This window comes from Mobula hypostoma, chromosome 4 (genome assembly GCF_963921235.1).
Source record: "Mobula hypostoma chromosome 4, sMobHyp1.1, whole genome shotgun sequence".
In the NCBI taxonomy this organism is placed as follows: domain Eukaryota; kingdom Metazoa; phylum Chordata; class Chondrichthyes; order Myliobatiformes; family Myliobatidae; genus Mobula; species Mobula hypostoma.
This window is the reverse complement of record NC_086100.1, coordinates 194,860,166-194,886,129: the sequence shown is the minus strand read 5'-3', so window position 1 is coordinate 194,886,129 and position 25,964 is coordinate 194,860,166. Positions and strand designations below refer to the sequence as shown.

The 25,964-nt window shown below is 44.0% G+C and overlaps 1 protein-coding gene across 2 annotated transcripts in view; it reads left to right on the top strand.

Moving 5' to 3' along the window:
- Window positions 1–25,964, top strand: part of LOC134345851 (semaphorin-4F-like) — a 174,250-nt gene that overhangs the window by 91,749 nt on the left and 56,537 nt on the right. For both annotated transcript variants that reach the window (XM_063047154.1, XM_063047153.1), the window contains exons 3-6: window positions 3,771–3,827; window positions 12,520–12,618; window positions 15,657–15,765; window positions 22,373–22,489. In XM_063047154.1, the coding sequence (XP_062903224.1) occupies window positions 3,771–3,827; window positions 12,520–12,618; window positions 15,657–15,765; window positions 22,373–22,489 (382 nt within the window). The remainder of the gene's footprint in view (window positions 1–3,770; window positions 3,828–12,519; window positions 12,619–15,656; window positions 15,766–22,372; window positions 22,490–25,964) is intronic.

Here is a 25,964-nt window from a genome sequence, read left to right as displayed (position 1 = left end):
TAACAATTACAGCACAGAATCAGGCCATCTCGGCCCTTCTAGTCCGTGCCGAACTCTTACTCTCACCTAGTCCCACCGATCTGCACTCAGCCCATAACCCTCCATTCCTTTCCTGTCCATATAGCTGTCCAATTTAACTTTAAACGATAACATCGAACCTGCCTCAACCACTTCTGCTGGAAGCTCGTTTCACACAGCTACCACACTCTGAGTAAAGAAGTTCCCCCTCATGTTACCCCTAAACTTTTGCCCTTTAACTCTCAATTCATGTCCTCTTGTTTGAATCTCCCCTACTCTCAATGGAAAAAGCCTATCCATGACAACTCTATCTATCCCCCTCATAATTTTAAATACCTCTATCAAGTCCCCCCTCAACCTTCTACATTCTAAAGAATAAAGACCCAACTTGTTTCATTTGGTGATATACGTGTGTATGGTTGAATGACAATAAACTTGAAGAGTAGGCCATTTGGCCCCTCAAACTTGCTAGACCACTTAATAAAATCATATTTTACTAACTTCAATTTCATGTTCCTGCCTACTTACAGTAACTTATTATTCCCACCGCCACACCCCCCTCTTGACTTTCTGGAACTTGTCCATCTCTGCCTTAAAAATATTCAGATTCTCCACCACCATTTGTTAAAGAGAGTTGCAAACACCCTCAACCCTTTAGGTGAAAGTAACATCATCTCATCTGTCTTAAGTGGGCAATCTAATAAGTTTAAACAGTGGTCTCTAGTTCTAGATTTTCTCACAGAAGGAAGCTTCCTTTCCTTGTCTAACTTAATGAAGATTGCTCAGAATCTCTGTTTGCTTCAATCAGTTGCCCTCTCACACTTCTAAATTTCGTTAGTTATGGTATGGTCTATCCAATTCTATATACTAAGTCAATCTGCCCTTTCCCAGTCTTCTCATCCTTGTCACCTTGTCATGGTTGGGAGACTTGTGAATTCCTGAGGTCCCGTGATGGACGCTGACTGGGGTCTCGCTCCTGGTGGGCAGTAAGGTCAAAGGGGAGGCTCCAGACAAAGAGCGATCCAACTGTATCCTCCACAGTGGAGCTGGCGGAAGATGGTGGCCTGCCATAATGGCAGTGGGGGCGGAGGAAGGCTGCATCAGTCGCCTTGCAATCCATATCACTGTACCACTGGACCCTGACGCCGATCTGTCATGGACCGCGTGGTGTCTGCCCATGCAGGTTAAACACAGTCACGCGCAGGCGTTCTCCATTAGGGGAATCCACACGAACACCCCGGATATAGGGATCCTGGATCGGCCTCCACTGCCACCTGAGGACCATCCAATAGAAAACTCCGTTGGAGAAGATCATACTCGATCCCCCTACTGTTAGTCTAATAAAGCTTCTCTGAGCTCCTTCCAGAGTATCAGCACCTTCCTTAAGTAAGACCAGAACTATACAGAGTGTTCCAAATGCTCAATGCCCTCTGTACCCAAAGCAGAACCTCCTTATATTTGTATTTAATTTCTCCTTGAGTAACTGACAACATTCGCTTAGCATTTCTAATTGTTCTATCTTCACACCAGCTTTTTGTGAGTGGCACTGTAGGACATCCAGGTGTTTTCCGCATCTTACAGTTCTTCAGTCTTTCACCGTTTGAAGATATGCTTTTATATTTTCACGTTGAAATGGATAATTTCACATTTTAAACAGAGTTTGTAGCAGGGAAATGGACCCTTCAGGCCATGTTTGGCTGCATTTTATTTTACTTGCCAGATCTTTGCTGCTCACTTAATCCGTCCACACTCAGTGGCCACTTTATTAGGGACACCTACACACCTCGTTAATGTAAATATCTAATCAGCCAATCATGTGGCAGTAGCTGAAGGCATAAAAGAGGTTCAGTTGTTGTTCAGACCTAGCATCAGAATGGGGAAGAAATGTGGTCTAAGCGACTTTGACTGTGGAATGATTGTTGGTGCCAGATGGGGTGGTTTGAGTATCTCACAAACTGTCGATCTCCTGGGATTTTCACACACAACAGTCTCTAGAGTTTAGAGAATAGTGCAATACACACAAAAACATCCACTGAGCAGCCTCGTTGATGGGAGAGGTCAGAGGAGAATGGCCAGACTGGTTCCAGCTGACAGCAAGGCGACAGTAACAGTAAATCTTTTATCAGTAGACTTTGTAAATCTTGTAAACAGTAACAGTAAATCAATAACAACAGTAAATCTTGCCTGACAGAGCTGTTGGAATACTTTGAAGAAATAACAAGCAGGAAAGACAAAGGAGATTCAGTTGATGTTGTGTATTTGGATTTTCCAACAACCTTTGATGAGGTGCCGCACAAGGGCTACGGAACAAGCTGCAAGCCCATGGTATTACAGAAAAGATACCAGCATGGATAAAACAGTGGCTGATTGGCAGGAAAGCAAAGGGTGGGAATAAAGGGAGCCTCTTCTGGTTGGCTGCTGGTGGCTAGTGGTATTCCACAGGGGTCTGTGTTGGGACCGATTCTTTTTATGGTATCTGTTAGTAATTTGGATGACAGAATTGATGCCTTTGTTGCAAAGTTTGCAGATGATATGAAGATAGGTAGAGGCAGGTAGTTTTGAGGAGGTAGAGAGGCTGCAGAAGGACTTGGACAGATTAGGAGAATGGGCAAAGAAATGGCAGATGGCATACAGTGTTGGGAAGTCTATAGTCATGCACTTTGGTAGAAGAAATGAAAGGGTTGACTGTTTTCTAAATGGAGCGAAAATACAAAAAAACTGAGGCACAAAACTTGGGAATCCTTTAATTTGCAGGTTGAGTCTGTGATGAGAAAGGCAAATGCAATGTTAGCATTAATTTCAAGGGCACGAATATAAAAGCAAGGATGTAATGTTGAATCGGCTTGCTTTCTGGTGGTCACATGGTACAGCATTAAGAAGAATACTTGGACAAATCCTTGAGTTTGGATGTCAGTGCCAACAAATTATTAAACAAAAATTAAATTAAAATTCAAGATTCAAAATTGTTTAATGTCATTTCCAGTACGCAAGTGTAAAGGAGAACAAAATAATTGTTACTCCAGATCAGATGCAGCCTAAAGAAACACAATAATAAAAAAACACACAATAACTATAAATACACAAGATGGCTTGCATACATAGATTGATTATACATCCATAGAGTGACGCTAGGCACAGGAGTGTCTGTACATAAGGTGACTCCGACAGCAAATGATAAACTTGTGGTGATGTGGGGTATGGAGGGGTGCGTTAGTGGGTGGAGGTGTTGATCAGCCTCACTGCTTGGGGAAACTAACTGTTTTTGAGTCTGATGATCCTGGTGTGGATGCTACCAGCCTCCTCCCTGATGGGAGTGGGACAAACAGTCCACGAGCAGGGCGGGTGGAATTCTTGATGTTACAGGCCCTTTTCCGGCACCTTTCTGTATATACTGTATGTCCTTGATGGCGGGTCGACTGGAGTCAGTTTTGACTACCCGTAGACCCTTCCTGTCCACAGAGGGGATACTGTCTACTGCTGATCTGTAGAATGACGAGTATAGATGCGCAAAGTCCACCTCTCTTCAGTTGGAGAGAAATAAATACCTTCCAAGTTTCAAAGGTTCTTCTAATATCAGGGAGTGTATACCGTATACAACCTTAAATTCTTACTCCTCAAAGACGATCAAGAAATAAGGAACTCCATAGAATGAATGATAGAAGCATTGAAACCCCGAAGCCCCTCCCCTCACTTTGCACCAGCAGCAGCAAAAACATCAGAAATGGACTTCATTGGATTTATTTGTTTTACAGATCGACTGGAAAGTCACAGAGAAGGAACATCATTCCTGCTTACGAAAAGGCAAAAAGGTTTGTTTCGAATATTTTTCTCATTTGCCTTCTAACTTTTGTAGTAATAAGTATTTATTTATTTAGAGATGCAGCACGCAACAGGCCCTCTGGCCCATGGGCCACACTGTCCAGAAACCAGTGTATAAACTCTAGCCTAATCAGAGGACAACTTACAGTCTGAGGCACAGGTGCCTAGGGGTTTTGCACAGTACCTGTATTTGTCAACATGATGCAGAGAGCAAGTTTGTAAATCTGGCGGGGGAGCAAAGGACGTTGGGAATGGTGGGGGTGGAGCGCTGCAGGAAGGGTGTGGGACAGGTGGCAAAAAAGGAGTGCCGGGGTGAGGAGGGGTGGTGCATGTGCAGACACACCCAGCTCTGAGACACCATGATTCCGAACAATTGGTTTATTGATCATTACGAAATGTCTCTGCAGTGCTTCCTGTTCCCTCCCCTCCCCTCTCCCTTCCCCTTTTCCCAGCCATGATTCCCCTCTCCCTGCCCCCTTCCCACTCTCAGTCCACAATAGAGACCCAGATCAGAATCAGGTTTATCATCACTCACATATGTCATGGAATTTGTTTTTTTGAGGCAGCAGTACTATGCTGTAAGGTTACGTTAGTATTGTGCAAAAGTCTTAGACACCCTTGCTATAATATATATATGCCTAAGACTTTTGCACAATAGTATATAAAGACTAATGAACCTTCTAACTGGTATGTCTTTGGAATGAGGGGAGAAAGCGGAGCACCTGGAAGCTGCCAATCTTTGATCCACTCTCCCAATTTGAGCTGGATTCTGTTCCAATCTTAATTAGCCGCCTTCACTTTCCAGTACACCACCAATTTTGGTGTCATCTGCAAGTTCACTAACCACGTCAACTGCATTCTTTATGTCTGTCTGTTTATTTAGAGATACAGTGCGGCGCAGGCCAACAAGCTGCGCGGGTCAGCGACTCGGCTGTGTAACCCGAGCCTAATCACAGGTCCATTTACAGTGATCTCCCCATCAATGAGCACATCCACGTGAAACACTGTCACAGGAAAGCAGCATCTATCGTCAGGAGCCCCCACCGTCCAGGACCTGCTCCCTTCCCGCTGCTGCCATCAGGAAGAAGGTACAGGAGCCTGAGGACTCACACCACCAGGTTCAGGAACAGTTATTACCCCTCAACCATCAGGCTCTTCAGCCAGAGGGGATAACTTCACTCAACTCCACTTCCCAAAACCTCTGGACTGGCTTTCAAGAACCCATCATCTCACGTTCTTGATATTTATTGCTTATTTATTTATTATTATTTCTTACCTTTTGTATTTGGAGAGTTTGTTGTTTTTTACGCATTGGTTAAACACCCAAGTTGGTGTGGTCTTTCATTGTTTTTTCAATGGTTATTAGTCTATTATGGATTTATTGAGTATGCCCACAAAAAAATGAAACTCAGGGTTGTATATGGTGATGTATACATACTTTGATAATGAATTTACTTCGAACGCTTGAACTTTAATCAGCCCGATACCTCTTCCACCTCTCACCTCCTAGCTGCTTAAATCATTCCCTTTCCCCGACCCACCTACCTCCCAGCAATATGCAGAATCTCGTGTCTCCCTTCCTAGGGCGTTACCAGCTTGTGCTCCTCCACCCACCCCCAGCTTCTTATTCTGGCTTCTGATGCAGGGTCTCGGCCTGAAATGTCAACTGTTTATTCCCCTCTATAAGCTGCTGCCTGACCTGCTGAGTTCTTCCAGCATTTTGTACGTGTGCAACTAAGTGGGTTTAGTTATTTATTTTATTTAACGACCCTTCAGGCCCTTTGAGTCACACTGCCCCAGCAACCTCTGACAAACCCAGTTAACCCTAACCTAATCACGGGACAGTTTACAATGACCAATTAGCCTAACCCAGTATGTCTTTGGACTGTGGGAGGACACAGGAGCACCCGGAGGAAACCCATGCAATAGACTGGGAGGACGTACAGAGGACGCCGGGATTGAACTCGACTCCGAAACACCCCGAGCTCTAATGGTGTCGTGTTAGCAGCTGCGCTACAGTAACTCCCATGTACCGTGGGATGTGAAAGAGGTGATTGGTTCAGGGGTCAGATAACAATGAAGGAGAAGGCTCCTGCTCCTCCTGAGTGTCTGGACGTTCAAGCTTCTGTGCCTTCTCCCAGGGAAGGTCTTCCTGAAACAACGCACTGTGAAGGTGGGCTGAGTGGAAAGAAGTGGGGGAAAAACTGTGATGACCTCTCTGCAGGTTCACTCGGTCAAGAGCAGAGCAGCCTGAGATACACCCTGTCAGAGCACTTCCAACAACTCAGACATAGAAGTTCAAGAGAATTTGTGTGGACTGTCTGCCGAGGTATCAGAACCAGTCAGGGGTGACCATAGTAAATGGAAAGTGTTAGTTTTGTTTTGAAAGTAGAAGGTGGAAGTTAATGAGTGTTACGAGCTGACTGGGTGAAGCCATATATTAGACCAGAAGATAATGGAGCATAATTATGCCATTCAGCCCATCGAGTCTGCTCTTGTCATTTGATCACAGTTGATCCATTTCCCTCTCAATCCCGTTTTCCTGCCTTCTCCCCGAGACCTCTCGTGCCCTCTCGTGCCCTGACTGATCGAGAGCCCATCAGCCTCTGCTTTAAATCCACCCAATGACTTGAGCTCCGCCTCCACCGCCTGTGGCAACGAATTCCACAGATTCACCATCCTTTAGCTAAAGAGATTCCTTCTCATGTCCACTCTAAATGGACGTCCTCCTACTCTGAGTTTGTGTCCTCATGTCACCTCCACATCTACTCTATCTAGGCCTTGCAACAGTCGATAGCTTTCAGTGAATGAATTAGGTTTCAAGGAGATTCCACCTCCCCCACCACCACCTCCCGTCTTCTAAATTCCAGCAAGCACAGGCTCAGAGCCATCAAATGCTCCTCATATGGTATTGGGCCACGTGGTTCTTTTTCCAGTCCCACATAGATAAATATATATATATAAAGAGCTGCCGTTTCAACAGGCCATCAAGGCGAAACTGATAACAGTTAGTAGTGAGTGGAATCTGAAAAATGTGGGAATCTAATTACTTCCAATTTATTTTTAAGGTTAGATGTGGTTCAATGATGAGCATTCCTTTTGTACAGTGATTCATAATTCATTTCATCAGGAGATGTTCTGTCATTTCATGGTCGCAGTAAAGCAAGTGAGGAAGATACTGCAGCTTTTAACAGATGCTTTCATTGTGGACGCTGTGACAAGGGAACAATAGGGACATTTTCCCATAATAGCTCTATTATTCACTGAAGTGTAATCTGTTTACGGCGCAAGAAAGGTGTGACAGAAAAAAGGAAAATGACAAAATCGGTATAATTGGAATGCTTTCCACTTTGTGGGAGAAAAGAAACAGTTAAAATTTGAGCTTATTAGCAGATTAAGGCCACATGAACAAAGTCCTTTTTATTAATTATAGATGAAAGGCTGGGGAAAAGAGAGACTCGGTCACTAAGAATATGGCTTGGAGCTGAAACGCATAGAATTTAAATAGTTTTGGGATATGTTTGCTTTCATTGGTTGTCAGTTCCCATGTGACACAGCTCCTAATTTTAACTCTGGTGGTGTCTGATCCGGATGATTGAGGAAAGAATATTCTTGGATTGTGCAGTCTGAATTCCATGAAAGGAAAATGTGGGAAAGAGACCTACGGCTTTCGTGCACCTTCAGAAGCAGGGACTTTTCTACTTGTTTCTCAGAAGCAAGACCAAACTCTCCACATCAAATGTCTGCGATAATTATCTTTCAGGTCAGATGTGGGGAAGTTTTCGTTGGGTATTAGAATTAAGACCATGGGAGCATAAGGCACAGGATAGAATTAGGCCATTCAGCCCATCAAGTCTTCTCCACCATTCCGCCATGGCTTATTTATTATCCCCTCAACTCCACTCTCCTGCTTTCTCCTCCGTAACCTTTGATGCCCTGACTAATCAAGAACCTATTGACCCCTGTCTTCAATATACTCAATGACTTAGTCTCCACAGCAACCTGTGGCAATGAATTCCACAGACTTACTACCATCTGGCTAAAGAAATTCCTCATCATCTCTGTTACAAAAGGGTGACCTATTTGGAGCCTGTGCCCTCTGGTCCTAGATTCCCCCACTATAGAAAATGTCCTCTCTATCTGGGCCTTTCAATATGCAATATCTTTCAGTGAGATCCCCCCCCCCCCACCATTCTTCTAAACTCCAGTGAGTACAGGCCCAGAGCCAAAATGTTTGTTATACATTAACCCGTTCATTCCCAGGATCATTCTCTTGAATCTCTTCTGGACCCTTTCCAATGCCAGGGATGTAAGTGTGAGACTGGGATGTATGGAATTGTATTGAACTTAAGAAACACCACCTCCCTACATTTTTTCCCCTCTCTTTTTGCACTACTTATTTAGTTTAGCTTTTTAAATATATATATACTTATTGTAATTCACTGTTTTTATTATTGTGTATTGCAATGTACTGCTGCCACATATTAACAGATTTCACGACATGTGCCAGTGATATTAAATCTGATTTGATTCTGAATATTCTGAGAACTGGTCAAATAGTCTCCTCCTCTGTTGTAAAATGTTCGGGGGGGGGTGGTGTGTGTGTGTGTGTGTATAACGGGGCTGGTGTTGCTTGTTGCGTCCTGCGATGTTCTGCTGAACATGGTGGACGTGCTGTGTTAGCGCTGCAATGTTTGGCGACCCTTGTGGGCTGCCCCCGGTGCATTTCACTGAGCGTTTTGATCAACACACCACAAATAAGCTTCAACCTTGCAGGTGCTAGGATCGCAAGAGAAAATACTCCTGAACGGACTCAGAGGGCTGTGAAGCATCTGTGGAGGCAAAGTGATTGTCGATGTTTTAGGTCGAGACTCTAGTCTACAATAAGACATAGGACCATGATTAGACCATTCATCCTATCAAGTCTGCTCCACCATTCCATCGTAGCCAATTTATTATCCTTCTCTATGCCATTCTCCCTGTAACCGTTGACACCTGCTCTTTAAATGACTTGGCCTGCACAGCTGTCTGTGGCAATGAATTCCACAGATTCACCATCCTCTTGCTAAAGAAATTCCTCTTCATCTCTGCATCAGGACTTGGGATGAGAAGTATCATGAATTTTCCTGTTCAGTGGTTTGATTTCTAGATTAGCCAGTGCAGAACACCCCTGTGGCCATCGCACTCAAAAACAAGTTTGGATATTGTTTGGGGGGGGGTGGGGTGACCTAGCAGAGGAAAGCCACAGTGGTCAGGAGTCTGGCCCTGTGGCTCCCATTGCTGTGGCCTGTACATTGGTGAGACCTGTTGTAAATTGGGGCACTGTTTTGTTGAGCACCTCTGCACCATCTGACCCAAGCGTGTCCTCCAGGTGGCCAAACATTTTAATTCCTATTTCCATTCCTATTCTGATGTGTTGGTCCATGAGAGGCCATCCTCAGGGTGGAGGAGCAATACTTTATATTGTGAGGGGATCCAGGAGTGCCCCTATTAACTGTTTGGAGAGAGACATTTATCATTGATGGTTTGTTTGGAAAGGAGAGAGAGACAGAGTTATTTACCACCGATATGTTGCTTTTGAAAAGAGAAGAGAGAGAGACCAAGATTTGACGGTTGGACTGTCACTTTAAGGCATTGGAAGTAACTTTGGATTTTTACTGAGTTTGGAGTTGGAGACAGCACCGAGCAGCTCGTAAGTTGCTATGGTGACTGAAGGCGGTGTTATTTAATGGACACTCGATGTTATGATTTTCAGCCGGTTGTTAATATTTCTTCAAGGACTTGTTGCCTGCTTGTACATTTCTTCACAGACAAAGGAAGGAGGGACTCTTTGAATGACAGGTGATGCTCAGCCTGGTGAAATAAATGGGAGATCAGATGATACAGACCTCAGACACATGATCTGGACACTGAATGAGCATTGTTGTGCCCACAGAGAAAGTGGGTTTTGGAGGATCGGTCAGGCAGATCAATCCAAATTGCTATCCCAGCAGTGAAGAAGGGGTTGAAGGGTGGGGAGTTGTCTGTGTCCACCCTTGCCGGGGTGATAGCTCCACCACAGGAAAACCGGTCCCCCTGGTTAAAGTCACAGTCGGTGACTTGTAAAGGATTTCGGAGGACGACGAGAAGATCGACGGCAACAGCTCACCTGAAGACTCGACTCACTCTCTCTCTCTCTCTCTCTCTGTGTCTCTCTCTGTGTCTCTGTCTCTCTCTCTCTCTCTCTCTCTCTCTGTGTCTCTCTCTCTGTCTCTCTCTCTCTCTCTCTCTCTCTCTCCCCCTCTGTCTGTCTGTCTCTCTCTCTCTCTCTCTCTCTCTGTGTCTCTCTCTCTGTCTCTGTCTCTCTCTCTCTCTCCCCCTCTGTCTGTCTGTCTCTCTCTCTCTCTCTCTCTGTGTCTCTCTCTCTGTCTCTGTCTCTCTCTCTCTCTCCCCCTCTGTCTGTCTGTCTCTCTCTCTCTCTCTCTCTCTCTCTCTCTGTGTCTCTCTCTCTGTCTCTGTCTCTCTCTCTCTCTCCCCCTCTGTCTGTCTGTCTCTCTCTCTCTCTCTCTCCCCCTCTGTCTGTCTGTCTCTCTCTCTCTCTCTCTATCACTACTCAACTAAATACCACGAACTGAACTGAACGTGACTCAACATCGTAAGACTGTATCTTTTTACCCCTAGACTTAAAGAAGCTTGGCTATCATACATACATTTCCACACTTACTGATTTATGTACTTTTATATATATTCATTGCTAACCTGTGTGATTTATTTACATTGATATTACTGTATTGCGTAGTTACTAATAAATATTAGTAGTTTATAGCAATACGAGACTCCAAAGTGGTTTCTATTTCTGCTGGTTTCTTTATCCCCGTCACGGGGTACGACAATATTCTGGGTAGCCTCCAACGTGATGGCATGAATATCAATTTCTCCTTCTGGTAAACAAACTCTTCCCCCCCCCCCCCCCACCTCGTCTATTCCCCACTCTGACCTTTGATCTCTTCTCACTGGCCTATCATCTCCCCTGGTACTTCCTCCTTCCCTCTCTCCCATGGTCCACTCTCCTCTCAAACTCGATTCCTTCTCCAGCTCTTGATCTTACCTCTTCCCCCCCACCCCCGATTTCACATTCCAGCTAGCCTCCTTCACAACCCCTCGCCTTTGTATTCTGGCATCTTCCCCCTTCCTCCATCAGTCCCGAAGGGTCTCAGCTCAAAACATTGACTGGCTATTCATTTCCATAGATGCTGGCTGATCTGCTGAGTTCCTCCAGCATTTTGTATGTGTTGCTTTAGTAATTGGGAAGCCTTCAAAGGTGAAATTTTGGGAGGTTAGGTTCGTATGTTCCTGTCAGAATAAAAGGCAAGGATTATGGATTTAGGAAACCTTGGTTTGCAAGAGATATTGAGGCCCTGGTTGAGGGAAAAAAGGAGGTACTTACAGGCAGATAGGAAGAAAAGTACTTATAAAGTACAAGAAATGCAAGAGAACACAGGAGGACTGAAAGAAGATATGAGGTTATAGCGGACAAGACGAAGGACAATCCTGAGGGTTTCTACAGATATGTTCAGAGCAAAAGGATTGCAAGGGGCCAAATTGATCCTCTGGAAGGTCAAAGTGGTAATCTATGCATGGAACTGAAAGAGCTGGGGGAGTTCTTCAACAGATTTTTTGCATCTGTATTTACTTGGGGGACAGACACAGAGTCTATAGATGTGAGGCAAAGCAGCAGTGATGTCTTGGACAGAATACGGATTACAGAGGAGGTGTTTGCTGTCTCGGGGCAAATCAGGGTGGATAAATCCCCAAGGCCTGATGAGGTGTTCCATTGGACCCTACAGGAGGATAGTGCAGAAATTGCAGTGGCCCTAGCAGAGATATTTACAACAATTTTAGCCATGGGTGAGGTGATGGAGAATTGTTCTGTTGTTTAAGGAGGGCTCTGAGAATAAAACAGGAAATTAGTCATAGTCATAGTATTAGTCATACTTTATTAATCCTGGGGGAAATTGGTTTTCGTTACAGTTACTCCATAAATAATAATAGTAATAGAACCATAAATAGTTAAATAGTAATATGTAAATTATGCCAGTAATTGCATGTAATGCATGTAAATTACTGGCCAGTGAGTCTGATATCAGTAGTGGGAAAGTTATTGGAAGGTATTCTAAGGGAGCAGATACATGAGTATTTGGATAGATGTGGACTGATAGAGATAGCCAACATAGGGAAAGGTTTAACAGGTTACAACTTTATTCCCTAAAGTGTAGAAGAATGACGGGAGATTTGAAAGAGCTATACAAAATTATGAAATGTATTGATAGGGTAAAAGCAAATGGGCTTTTTCCACTGAAGTCGGGTGAGACTACAAGTAGAGGGCATGGGTTAAGGGTGAAAAGGTAAAAAGTTTAAGGGGAACCTGAAGGGGAACTTCTTCACTCAGAGGGTAGTGAGAGTGTGGAACGAGCTGCCGGTGCTAATGGTAGATACAGGGTCGATTTGAACACTTAAAAAAAACTTGGATAGGTACATGGATGGGAGGGGCATGGAGGTGCTGTGGTCCGGTTGCAGATTGCTGGGACTAGGCAGATTAATGGCTCAGCATAAACAGGATGGGCTGAAGGGCCTGTTTCTCTGCTGTAGTGTTCTGTAACCGTGTGGCTATTATTGACTGACTTCCTTTTGTTTTTGGTGTAGACTAAATGTAACAATTATATTCGAATCCTGGAAGTCTGGAATGAGACGCATCTCTTTGCCTGTGGGACCTACGCCTTTGACCCGCATTATGCGTTTATCGTAAGTGTCGTTTATTAATGCTTTGTGAACCCTGGCCAAAACTGCTTTTGAACTTTATTTCCCACGTTAATATATTTCCTTTCCTGTCCGTACTAAGTGCTTTAAAGATACTCTAATGGTTTTTGTCTCTTGGTAAATGGATTAATACTCTCTCGTACTCGTGTGCTTGGCTCGTTTCTGCCTCTAAGGGGTAGCTAGCCACCTAGTAGCACCATTACATGGGCCTGTACTTGCTGGAGCTTAGAAGAATGAGGGTGGATCACATTGAAACCTACTAAATATTGAAAGGCCTCGATAGAGTAGAAGTGGAGAGGATGTTTCCTGTATTGGAGGAGTCTAGGACCAGAGGGCACATCCTCAGGACAGAGGGATGTCCCTTTAGAACAAAGATGAGGATGAATTTCTTTAGCCAGAGTGTCATGAATCTGTGGTTTTCATTGCCCCGGATGGCTGTGGAGGCCAAGTCATTGGGTATGTAGGTTGATCGGTTCTTGATTAGTAAGGGCATCAGAGGTTACAGGGAGAAGGCAGGAGAATGGGGTTGAGAGGGATAATAAATCAGTCATGATGGAATGGTGGAGCAGATTCGATGGACCAAATGGCTTGATTCTTGTGGTCTTACTTAAACACAGAAGAAATAAAACGTCATGGACTACTAGCATCAATACAGGCACCGAAAACAGATACACCAACATCGCTGCAAGAACTGTGGACCTTGTAAATTCTTGCATCTAAATTGGCAGATCTGTGGGACAATGGGCAACAGCCTGACATAGTTTTACCTACAGAATGATGCTTTGCAGACTATTCAAGATTCTTCCTTTGCAGTTCCTGGGTAGATCTTGTCCTTCCGGTAGGATGAGACTGCGTGGCAGGTGGAATCTTCCACATTGACTCCCCATGAATTCTCGTGGTATAAGGTCTAATTTGGGCAAGGAACCCTTTTCCTGATTACCCTCTACCACCCTCCTTCAGATGGTGAACAAGAACCTTTGGCAAGGGTGGGGAGGGACAGAAAGAATTGACTGTGTTCTGTGGATGGGAACTTCATTGTCCATCACCAGCAAGATGTATATGGTGCTCATGGATTTTAGTAAGACGTTTGACAAGGTTCCCCATGGTGTGCTCATTAGGGAAGTCATGAAGCATGGGTTCCAAGGCTGTGTGGATTTGGAATTGGTTTGCCTACAGAATGAAGAGAGTTTTAGTAGATCGAGTGTATTCTGCCTGGTGGTCGGTTCCATAGGGATCAGTTCTGAGATTCCTTCAAAGTAAAGAAATAACAATGCAGAATAAAGTATAAAAGCTACAGAGGGAGTACAGTGCTGGTTCAAGCTGACAGGAAGGTGACAGTAACTCAAATAACTACACGTTACAACAGTGGTATGCAGAGGACCATCACTGAGTGCACTTTGAAGTGGACAGGCTACAGCAGCACAAGACCACGCCGGGTTCCACTCCTGTACCAAGTAAAGTGGGCACTGAGTGTACTGTCTGTCATCTGTTGCTTCAAAGTGCCTTTTCATTCACCCAGCTGAAATAGCCTTTTTCGAGGCCAGAAACACATTTCCTAATTTCTTTCAGTTGCGGTACAAATAATAAAATAGGTTGAAATGCTTTCAGCGTCCTTTCTAAAAGATCAAAGTCTGCAACCCACCTGAGACCATTTGTTGGAAAAAATCCAAAATCACCTCCATTAAACCTAAAATGTAGGATCGTTGGGATCTGGCTTCTCCTTAAATATTTTTGTCCTCAACTTCTCCTCCAAATTGTTTGCTGTGTGCTTTAGCCCTCTTCTGTACTCCCTTTTCACCTATGACTGCGTTCCTGTACATGGTTCTAACTCCATAATCACCACACCACGGTGGTTGGTCTGATCAGAGGGGATGATGAGACGGCCTACAGGGATGAGGTCCAGCACCTGGCTGCATGGTGTGCCGACAACAATCTGGCCTTTAACACCCAGAAGACCAAGGAGATCATTCTGGACTTCAGGCATGCCAGGAGTCACACTTACGTCCCCATCTACGTCAACAGAACTGTAGTGGAGCGTGTATCAAGCTTCAAATTCCTTGGTGTCCACATTTCCGAGGATCTCACCTGGTCCCTGAACTCCTCCATCCTGATCAAAAAGATGCAACAGCGCATTTATTTCCTGCGGAGCATGAAGAAAGCTCACCTCTGTCCCAGGATACTGATGGACTTTTACCGTTGTACCATTGAGGGCATACTCATCAACTGCATCTCAGTGTGGTATGGCAATTGTCCCGTATCAGACCACAAAGCACTCCAGCGTGTGGTGAAAACTGCCCAGCGGATTATCAGCACCCAATTGCCCACCATTGAGAACATCTACCATAAACGCTGCCTGGGCAGGGTGAAAAGCGTTATCAGGGATGCATCTCACCCTAATCATGGACTTTTTACTCTCCTCCCATCCGGTAGGCGCTACAGGAGCCTCCGCTCCTGCACCAGCAGGCACAGGAAGAGCTTCTTCCCTGAGGCTGTGACCCTGCTGAACCTCACATCACAGCGCTAAGCAGTATTGCACCCATATTGTACTGTCTCAGTACTTTTATATTTGTGTGCTGTAGCACTTTTTTTATTCACAGTTATTTTGTAAATAATACTATTCTTTCCATTTCTGGTCAGATGCTAAATGCATTTCATTGGCTTTGTATCTGTACTCGGCACAATGACAATAAAGCTGAATCTAATCTAATCTAATTGTCCTCTGCCTTTCAAGGACTCTTCACCCTATGTTCTCAATATTTATTGCTTATTTATTACTACTATTATTTTATTTCTTTTTGTAATTGCAGTTTGATGTCTTTAGTACACTGGTTGTTTGTCCTGTTTGGGAGGGGGGGGGTTTTCATTGATTCTGTTGTGTTTCTTGTATTTACTGTGAATGCCTGCAAGAAAATAAATCTCAGGGTTGTGTATAGTGACATAAATGTACTGTACTTCAAAAATGAATTTACTTTAAAACGGTTTTTTAATTTTACTTAACAGCAATACGCAATCTTGTATTTCAGAACGTCTTTGACTCATTCGACGCATCGGAGAGCAGAATTGCCGGAATGGAGAATGGCCGAGGAAGGTGTCCATTTGAGCCCACGCACCCTTTTGCAGCAACTTTGGCAGGTACATGACCTGAGTTGGAGCACTACTGCGCTGAGTACTTTTTTTTATATTGAAACAGCTAACTCACTCAAAAAAATTGCTGATGCTAGAATTCGGAAATAAAATTGGAGGTAGCCGTGACTGCCCGACGGTATATGGAAAGAGCGGGAGAGAGAGTTGAAGTGAGGTTTTGAGTGCAGAGGCGGTGGAGTGGAGTGAGGGATAGGATGCAGGAAGTATCTTTAACGGGATGAAGCCAAGGTTACTGTGGTGATCCTGTTGTGTGTGGAACAGATGGTGAGGGGAAGGAAGGGGGCAGGGAGGAATGTGGGAGGGGTAGAGGGAAAGAGGGTGAAGGAGAGGGAAAGGGGAGAGAGGGAGTGGAAGCTGGAGGGAAAGAGGATGAGAGAGTGAGGGGGCACTCGAGGGAAAGAGGGAGCTGGAGGGAAAGGGGAGAGTGAGAGGGAGCCAGATGGAAAGAAGGTGAGGGAGAGAGGAGGGAGAGAGATTGAGAGGATGTGTGTGTGAGAGGGAGAAAAGCAAAGGAAGATGATAGAGCTGTGAAGTGAAGATTGGAAGTATTACTGAGACCTGATACAAAGCGGTGAATGTGAGAGCTGCACAGAAGTCAAAGTCAAAGTAAATTTATCATCAAAGTACATAGACATCAGCATATACAACCCTGAGATTTATTTTCTTGCGGCTATTTACAGGAAAATAAAGAAATACAATAGAATTTATGAAAACTGTACATAATCACACTCTGGCTAAAGAAACTGCTCCTCATCAGTGTTCCAAATGGACATTCCTCTCTTCTGAAGCTGTGCCCTCTGGAATAGACCCCCTCACCATAGCAAACATCCTCTTCACATCCACTCTATCCAGACCTTTCAAAATTCAATAGGTTTCAATCCAGTGAGATAAAAAATATAGGGGCAAATTGAAATATTTTATCAACTTAAATCAATAAAAATGGCAAATTTGTACTGTGCATGCAGTGGTCATTGCTTCTACTAGTACTGATTTTGCCCATGATGGTGGCCAGACTTGAAATTCAATGATACTTGCACAACATCAGGAAGCAGGGACAGGAGCCTCAGGTTCCACACAGCCAGACTCAGGAACAGTTATTATCCAACAACCATCAGGCTCCTGAACCAGCGTGGATAACTTCACTCACCTCAACACTGAGGTGATTCTATGACCAACAATCTCATTTTCAAGGACTCTACAACTTATGTTCTTGATATTTATTGCCTATTTATTTTTTATTATTTTTATTTTTTCTCAGCTCAAGCTGGTACGAGCATAATGAATTTCCTGCTCGGGATCAATAAAGTGCTTCCTCATTATTATTATTATTATTATTACTATTATTATTATTACTATTATTATTAGCCAAGCACACTCGTTTCTCAATTGCTAGGAACTTTTGGACGATTCTAGTGGTGTTTAGTATTGTGGCTTTCTGGAGGTTTACATAGATATTGCTGGGTAGCCCTAATTGTTTAATGCTATAGTGTAGTGACTTTGGGATGACACCAGCTGTAGATATTACTATCGGGACAATATATACCCTGTTCATATTCCATAGTCTTTCAATTTCTGGTGTTTTTCACTTATTGATTTCTGTACATTGTGTGTGTTTGGAATGGCTATATCTATTCAGTAAACTTTTCTTGCTTGTTTATCCTGTAATATTATATCCAGATAGTCCTGTTTGTAATAATGGATCAGTTGTAATATAATTTGTAGGAATCTGTCTCTAATACTGGATCAGACTTGTATTTATAGTAAGGTATGGTATCTTTTATAAGTTTGTATTTTAAAACAAGATTTTGGTGAATGATGTTTGCTACTTGATTGTGCCTGTGTAAATAATCAGACTGAGTTAAACTCAAAAGTTATTAGTTATTATTATAAGTTGTGATTACATTGTTGGTCTTCTTTTACATAATGGATGTCAGTCTTTGTGTGTTGTTTCTCATTAATTCTATTGTATTTCTTTGTTCTTCTATGAATGCCTGCAAGAAAATGAATCTCGGGGTAGTATATGGTGCCATGCATGTCTGCTTCTTAGCTCATCAACCCTATGGAGCATAGGCTTGCCAGAGTCCTGTATCCTGTGTGTCTCCCAAGTTGTCCCCGGCTTGTAGCCCTTTGAGGATCTTTCCTCTCCTGGGGATGAGATCTTTGGAGCTTCTGTTGTCGTTTCTGTCGTACTGTTTTTTTTTTACAGAATGGGGTGATCAACCCTCCTCCTTCCATATCCGGGCTTGGAACCATCCGTGGTGGAGCTGACATACGTGTACTTTGATAATAAATTTACTTTGAACTTTGATGTGTTAATCTCCCAAAACAAATGATTCAATTGACTTACTCTCTCCTGCTGTCTCTCAGTGCCTGCAACTTGGATGTCCACTCTCAACCCAGATCTGAATATTTCCTCAGTCTGGAGTCACTTAGGACAAAAGTGTCCACAAATTCCCACGTGTCTCAGCAATATATTTCCTGACCTATCATTCTCATATTAATTAGTTTAGTTGTAGTTATTTAATTCATTTAGTGTTAATTATTTACCTCAGTTCATTAAATAATTTTAGTTGCTAAAATTAGATGTTCTATGATCATTTAAATTTAGACCACATTCACACCCACCCTTACCTGTGGCATCACCATACAGAGACCCTTTGTAACTCTCTCCTGAACTCTCTGTCTCCTGCTGTTTCCTCACAAGATTCAAATGACTGAAATAAATTATTCAAAATGTACAAATGTTCCAAGATTAGCTGTCCACATTCACGTTGAGAAACCCAAACAAAATGCTGGAGGAGCTCAGCAGGTCAGACAGCATCTGAGGAAAGGAATTAACAGTCAAGGTTTTGGACCATGACCCTTCATTTTGGCCCAAAGCATCGATTCTTTATTCCTGTCGACAGATGCTCTCAACTCTTAACAACCCTTGTGTGATTGCTATACCTTTAAACAACTCACAGAGTTTATAAGCTGGAAGATGACCCACCATGGATCAGAACTGAAGAAGCCTCTCGGATGAGTGGTGAAATGTCTTTTAGACAACACAGCAAGTCCAGTTGCCTTGATTTACTGCTGCTTGATGTCCTTAATGTATCTGCCGCTACCATCACCCCTGGTAGCAAATTCCACACAACCACCACTCTCTGTGTAACAAACCTACCTATGACGTTCTCCCCTATACTTTCCTCCAGTCACCTTAAAATTGGGCCTCCTCATCTCAGTCATTTTCTACCTGGGAAAAAGTCTCTGACTGTCCACTTGATCTGTGCCTCTTATCATCTTGTACACCTCTACCAAGACATGTCAGATCATCTTTCTCTCCAAAGAGAAAAGTCATAGCTCACGCAATGTATTCTCATGAGACCTGCTCTCTATTCCAAGTGTGGTCTAACCAGAATTTTATAGAGCTGTAACATTACCTTGTGACCCTTGAACTCAGTCTCCCAACTGATGAAGGCTAACACTCCACATGCCTTCTGAACCACCCTATCAACTTGTGCGGCAACTTTGAAGGATCCCAAGATCCCGGTGTTCCTGCACACTGCCAAAATTCTCGGTCTCTCCCTCTCTCCCTCTCTCCCTCTCTCCCTCTCTCCCTCTCTCCCTCTCTCCCTCTCTCCCTCTCTCCCTCTCTCCCTCTCTCCCTCTCTCCCCCTCCCCCTCTCCCCCTCTCCCCCTCTCCCCCTCTCTCCCTCCCTCTCTCTCCCTCTCCCTCTCTCTCCCTCTCCCTCTCCCTCTCTCTCCCTCTCCCTCTCTCTCCCCCTCCCCTCTCCCCTCTCCCCTCTCCCCTCTCCCCTCTCCCCTCCCCCCTCCCCTCTCCTCTCTCCCCCTCTCTCCCCCTCTCTCTCCCCCTCTCTCTCCCTCTCTCCCCCTCTCTCCCCCTCTCTCCCCCTCTCTCCCCCCCTCCTCTCCCCCCTCTCTCCCCCTCTCCCCCTCTCTCCCCCTCTCTCCCCTCTCTCCCCCCTCTCTCTCCCCCTCTCTCCCCCTCTCTCTCTTTCCCTCCCTCTCTCTCTCTCTCCCCTCTACATACATACACACACACATACACACACCCTATTCCCATTATATGCGAGGGATACGGTCTGCGCAGTCGATGCATAGTATGGAAAACGCATTATGTGAATAATTATTTAAATGGAAAAAATAGGGATGCGTTCTGGAGGGCTTCCTAAATGTGTTTTGTCAGTAAATTATGACATTTTCATACCAATACAACACAAAAGCAGTACCACAAGGGAACATTCATATTATATTTCATCAATTTATGGTAATATTCAATGTAATAAATCATAGAAAGTTAACATTCTAGGGTGTACAGTACTCACCAACAGTGGCAGATGTGTTGGCTCCAGGAGATGCGTGGTTGTTGTGGTGTGGGGCAGCTTTACATGGATGAGGTGGATGGTTGTGTGTCGTTAGGATCATCAAGGACAGCAAGGGGTGAAGGAAGACTCCCAGAACTCTCTGGCAAGTTAGTGGAACTCTCAGAACTGCCGGTAGCAGGAGATGCGACAAGTGTGGAGTGCTCAGGTGGAGGTGGAGTTGGTGTGGGTGACACCGGTTTGAAGAAAGTGGTGAGGGTTGTTTACTTGGCAGCATTTTGTTTTTCAGCATAAATTTGCTTGTAGGGAAGAAGGATTGACTGCAGGGAATGACTAAAATGCTGATTCCGTTCTAAACTTGGGTCCATGTCCATCCCATTTGTGCCAAGTGTTCCCCAGCCTTAAAAAATTCTGCAAGTTGCTTCACCGTAAAATCCTTCACCTGCAACTCGACACTCTTCTTCATCGTTGTTATCACCTTCAGTCTGAGTTAAACACAGAAGTTCATCCACACTTAATTCTTCATCATGAGAATCCAGGAGTTCTACCACGTCAGCAGTCTCAAGATCTGTTATGTTAGGATGAATGCTGTCCAAATGTTTGGGATGGGCTGGCGCATTATCAAGCAACAAAAGAACTTTAAAGGCAAGATTCTGTTCCCGGCAGTAGCGTTCAACCTCAACAGCAAAATGATTAGCAAACCAATCTTCAAAGACTTGACCAGTGACCCATGCTTTCTTGTTAGCTGCCCAGTGGACAGGAAGCATATTCTTACTCAAACCCTTAAGAGCACGGGGGTTTAGTGAATGGTAAACTTAGAGAGGCTTCATCTTACAGTCCCCTTCGGCACTGGAACACATAGGCAGAGTCAACCTATCCTTTGCTGCCTTGAAACCTGACGCAGTCTTTTCATCCTTACTAATGTAAGTGCGTTTCGGCATACACTTCCAAGAAAGCCTAGTCTCATCTGCATTAAACACCTGCTTTGATGTGATGCCCAACTCAGCTATCACAGCCCACAACTGCACAGGGTAGCGTTCAGCAGCTTCGTGGTCAGCACGAGCTTGGTCACCACGCACAGCTAAATTGTGAAGCCTGTGACGATTAACAAACTTAGAAAACCATCCCTTACTTTCATTAAAGCTAACAATATCACTTGACATTTCCTCACTAGCCTCTGTGAACAAAGACGACCATAAATTTTCAAAGCTTTCACACGAAGATGATCGGGACTGACTTGTTTTTTTTTCTTTGTTTCATGCTCAATGTACAAACTCAACCTTTTCTCCATTTTTGTCATAATCGGGTGACGCATTTTGGTAACAATCTTTGAAGACACTGAATCAATCATTGCACTTTTTATTTTATCAGCATTTTTCTTTATGTTCCTGATCATGGACTCTCACAGGCCGAAGTAGCGCCCCAGAGCTGTGTTACCTTCACCCGACGCAGCCCTGTTTATAATTTCCAACTTTTTTCAAGTGTTAAAGCGGTTCTCTGCCGCTTGGCTGATGGCCCAGGACTTGACATAGGACGCTTAGGAGGCATGGTTAAATACTTCAAGCACACAATCAGTGCACCGTGCAGGTTAAGGGCGCAAGGTCACACATGCACACGCTGCCGCTGCCAATGTGAGACTGGCGGGAGTGAGACTGTGAGGCGTGCGCGTGTGGCTTGTTTTTGGGGGAATGCGCGTGTCTCATCCCACACAATACTGGTCGGCCAACAGCCTTGCAGACTCCACCGCACGCGCACGCATAACTTGTGAGTTTTGGACGCATTTAAGGAGAAGTTGGTAGAAATAGGTTCGACACGCAACTGTGAAAACGCATTGTCTGAAGACGCATATAATGAGGATAGGGTGGTATATTGATTTTATGTCCATAAAGTGACGCTAGCCTTGGGAGTGTCTGTGCATAAGGTGACTGACAGGAAATGGTAAAGTACTGGTGTTAGGGAAAGTGGTGGGATGGGTTACTGCATGGAGGTGTTGTTAGCCTTACTACTCAGGGGAAAGTAACTGTTTTTGAGCCTAGATTCAATTTAGTTTAAAAAAATAATACTGCCTTTCAAGTTCTGCTGCGGGGCACAACATTGTTGTTCATTGCACAATGTGAACTTTAAAGTCCACTTCCAGTGTTTTCTGTTTATAATTCAGACTAATAGTGCTTACACCATTTTGTACATTTCACAACTGCAGATGAATGTAACTATTTGGCAACTGGTTGAAAGAGAGAGATTAATTCCTTCCTCTGTGTGTTTATTTCCAGACCAAGTGCTGTATGCAGCGACTGCAGTTGACTTTCAGGGCAAGGATATAGCCGTGGTTAAGAGTAAAGGGCAGGTCGAAAAGATTCGCACGGAAGAATCTGTCAATTGGCTGAGTGGTGAGAATCTATTAATATTTTGTACCCACTGATCGTGGGTACATCAACACTTGGGGAGTATCTTCATTTGAAAGACCACAGTAGTTCAAGAAGATGGTTTATCATCACCTTCTCAACAATATTGAAAGCTAGTCAAAACTGTCAGTGTGAAGAAATATTGCAAAAGGAGATGTTGGGAGTTCTGGGTGAGCTATGTGGCCTGTGAAGTTACTTCCACATTCTCAGCATCAAAATCAGGTTTATTGTTATCAACATGTGTTGTGAAATTTGATGTTTTGTGGCAGCAGTACAGTGCAATATATTAAAAAACAACTATAAATTACAATAAGTAGTATACACTCATGGGCCACTTTATTAGGTACACCTGAACACCTGCTCATTAATGCAAATATCTAATCATCCAATCGTGTGGCGGCAACTCAATGCACAAATGCATGCAAACATGATCAAGAGGTTATTGTTCAGAGCAAACGTCAGAATAGGGAAGAAATGTGATCTAAATGAATTTGACTGTGGCGTGATCGCTGGTGCCAGATGGGGTGGTTTGAATATCTCAGGAAGTGCTGATCTCCTGGGATTTTCGTGCACTGCAATCTTTAGAGTTTGGTGTGAAAAACAAAACAACATCCAATGAGCAGCGGTTCTGTGGGAGAAAATGCCTTGTTAATGAGAAAGGTCAGAGGAGAATGGCCTAATTGGTTCAAACTGACAGGAAGGCGACAGTAACGCAAATACCTATACATTACAACAGTGGTGTGCAGAAGAGCATCTCTGAACGCACAACACATTGAACCTTGAAGTGGATGGGCCACAGCAGCAGAAGACAATGAGCATAAGCACTCAGTGACCACTTTATTCGTTACCTCCCTTACCTAATATAGTAGTCACTGAGTGTGTGTATATTTAAAAAAAATAATTAAGTTGTGCAAAAAGGAAGTCAAAAATAGTGAGGCAGTGCTCCATTTTTGATACTTTGTGGATCCAAAATTTAAAGATAACAATTAAAGATTTGCTTTATTTGTCGCATGTACATTGAAACTTCTAGTGACATGTGGCATTTGCCTCAGCAACTAGCACATTCTGAAGATGTTCTGAGGGCAGCCCACAAGTGCCCAACGTTGCCTGCCCACAGCTCACCAATGCTTCCCAACCCGTACGTCTTTGGAACATAGAAGGAAACTGGAGCGCTTGGAGAAAACTTAGGTGGTCTCACAAGGAGAATATACAAGCTCCTTACAGACAGCAGTGGTTGACAATGTGGCCCGTGGTCTTTGGCTACATGGTCATATTAATATGTTGGTGAAATAGGCTGAGAAATGGAGTTTAAAGCTGTTAAGCGTGAGGTGATGAATCTTAGGAAAACGAATGAGGCTAGGACAAAGTTCAAAGTAAATTTATTATCAGTACGTTCAGTACTGTGCAAAAGTCTTCGGCATATCTATATAGCTAGGGTCACTGAGATTTAAGCATATCTGTATTTGTCAATGTGGGCGGAGAGTGAGTTTGTAAATCTGGTGGGAACAAAAGATGCTGGGAATGGCGAGGGTGGAGCGCTGCAGGAGGAGTGTGGGACAGGTGGCAAAGAAGGAGTACTGGGGTGGGGGTGGTGTGGGTGCGGACACACCCAGCCCTGAGACACCAGGCAAGGTCATTTGATTCTGAACAATTGGTGTATTGATCATTACAGAATGTCTCTCCGGTGCTTCCCGTTCCTTCCCCTTTTCCCAACCATGATTCCCCTCTCCCTACCTCCTTCCCACTTTCAGACCCATACCAGAATCAGGGGTACCATCACTCACATATGTCATGAATTTGTTGGTTTTTTTTGTGACTGCAGTACAGTGCAATACATTAAATTGCTGGGCAAAAGTCTTAGGCTCTCTAGCTATGTATTTGTGCCTAAGACTTTAGCACAATATTGTACCCTTGAGTGTGCAAAGCTTGCCTAGCATACTGTTCAAAGGATGACCTGGTGCGTTGTAATACAAGGAAAGCAGTAACAGAACTCACTAGTATGTCACAGCTATAGAAACAGTGCAGGTAGACATTCATGTACAGAATCGTCACGAGGTAGATTGTGAGATTTAGAGTCCATTTTACTGTACCAGGGAACCATTCCATAGCTTTATAATGGCCTGTTTCCATGGAGGAACGTAGAGAGGCTTTAAAAGGACTTGGACAGATTAGGAGAATGGCAAAGTAGCTGATGGAATACAGTGTCGGACAGTGTATGGTCATGCACTTCGATAGAAGGAACAAAGGTGCAGACTATTTTATAAACTGGCAAGAAATTCAAAATTCCATGGATTAAAGGGACTTTGGGAGTCCTTGTGCTGGATTCCCTAAAGGCCTAGATGGAGAGGATATTTCTTGTAGTGCAGGAGTCTAGGACCTTAGGTCACAGCCTTCGAATAGAGAGGCATCTATTTAGAATGGAGGTGAGGAGGAATATCTTTAGCCAGAGGGTGGTGAGTCTGTGGAATTTGTTGCCACAGGCAGCTGTGGAGGCCAAGTCATTGGGTGTATTTAAGGTGGAGGCTGACAGGTTCTTGATGAGTCTGAGGGTCACAGGTTATGGGGAGAAGGCAGGAGAACAGTGGAGAGGGTAAATGGATCAGCCATGATGGAATGGCACAGACTACTTGATGGGCCAAATGGCCTAATTCTGCTCTTATCTTTCATGATCTTATATGAAGGGGTCGAGATGAGTACAAGGGAGCCGGTGACGTGCAAACTACACCTTGACAGGAGTTTTATCTGCACACGCTTGATCCATACCACAAAACAAAATGAAAACGTTTGTTAACATACATGATGCCTGTATAAACTTCACTGATGAATTCTTGGTGCAGTGCTGGAAATGTGCCACATAGTGTCAGCGTCATAGGGTAAGACAGCAGGGAAACAAGACATCTCCTCTTTGCTGACCAAGGTGACCATGTGGATGTGTCAGAATCAGAATCAGGTTTATTATCACCAGCATGTGACATGAAATCTGTTACCTTAGCAGCAGCAGTTCAATGCAATACATGATATAGAAGAAAAAAAACCTAAATAAAATAACAATAAATAAATAAATACATTACAGTATACAAATATTGAATAGATTAAAAATTGTGCAAAAAAACCCAGAAATACTATATATTAAAAAAAAAGTGAGGTAGTGTCCAAGGGTTCAAAGTCCATTTAGGAATCAGATGGCAGAGGGGAAGAAACTGTTCCTGAATCGCTGAGTGTGTGCCTTCAGGCTTCTGTATCTCCTACCTGATGGTAACAGTGAGAAAAGGACATTCCCTGGGTGCTGGAGGTTCTTAATAATAGACGCTGCCTTTCTGTGACACTGCTCCTTGGAGATGCCCTGGGTACTTTGTAGGCTAGCACCCAAGATGTAGCCGACTAAACTTACAACCCTCTGCAGCTTCTTTCCGTCCTGTGCAGTAACCCCCCTCCCCCTCATACCAGACAGTGATGCAGC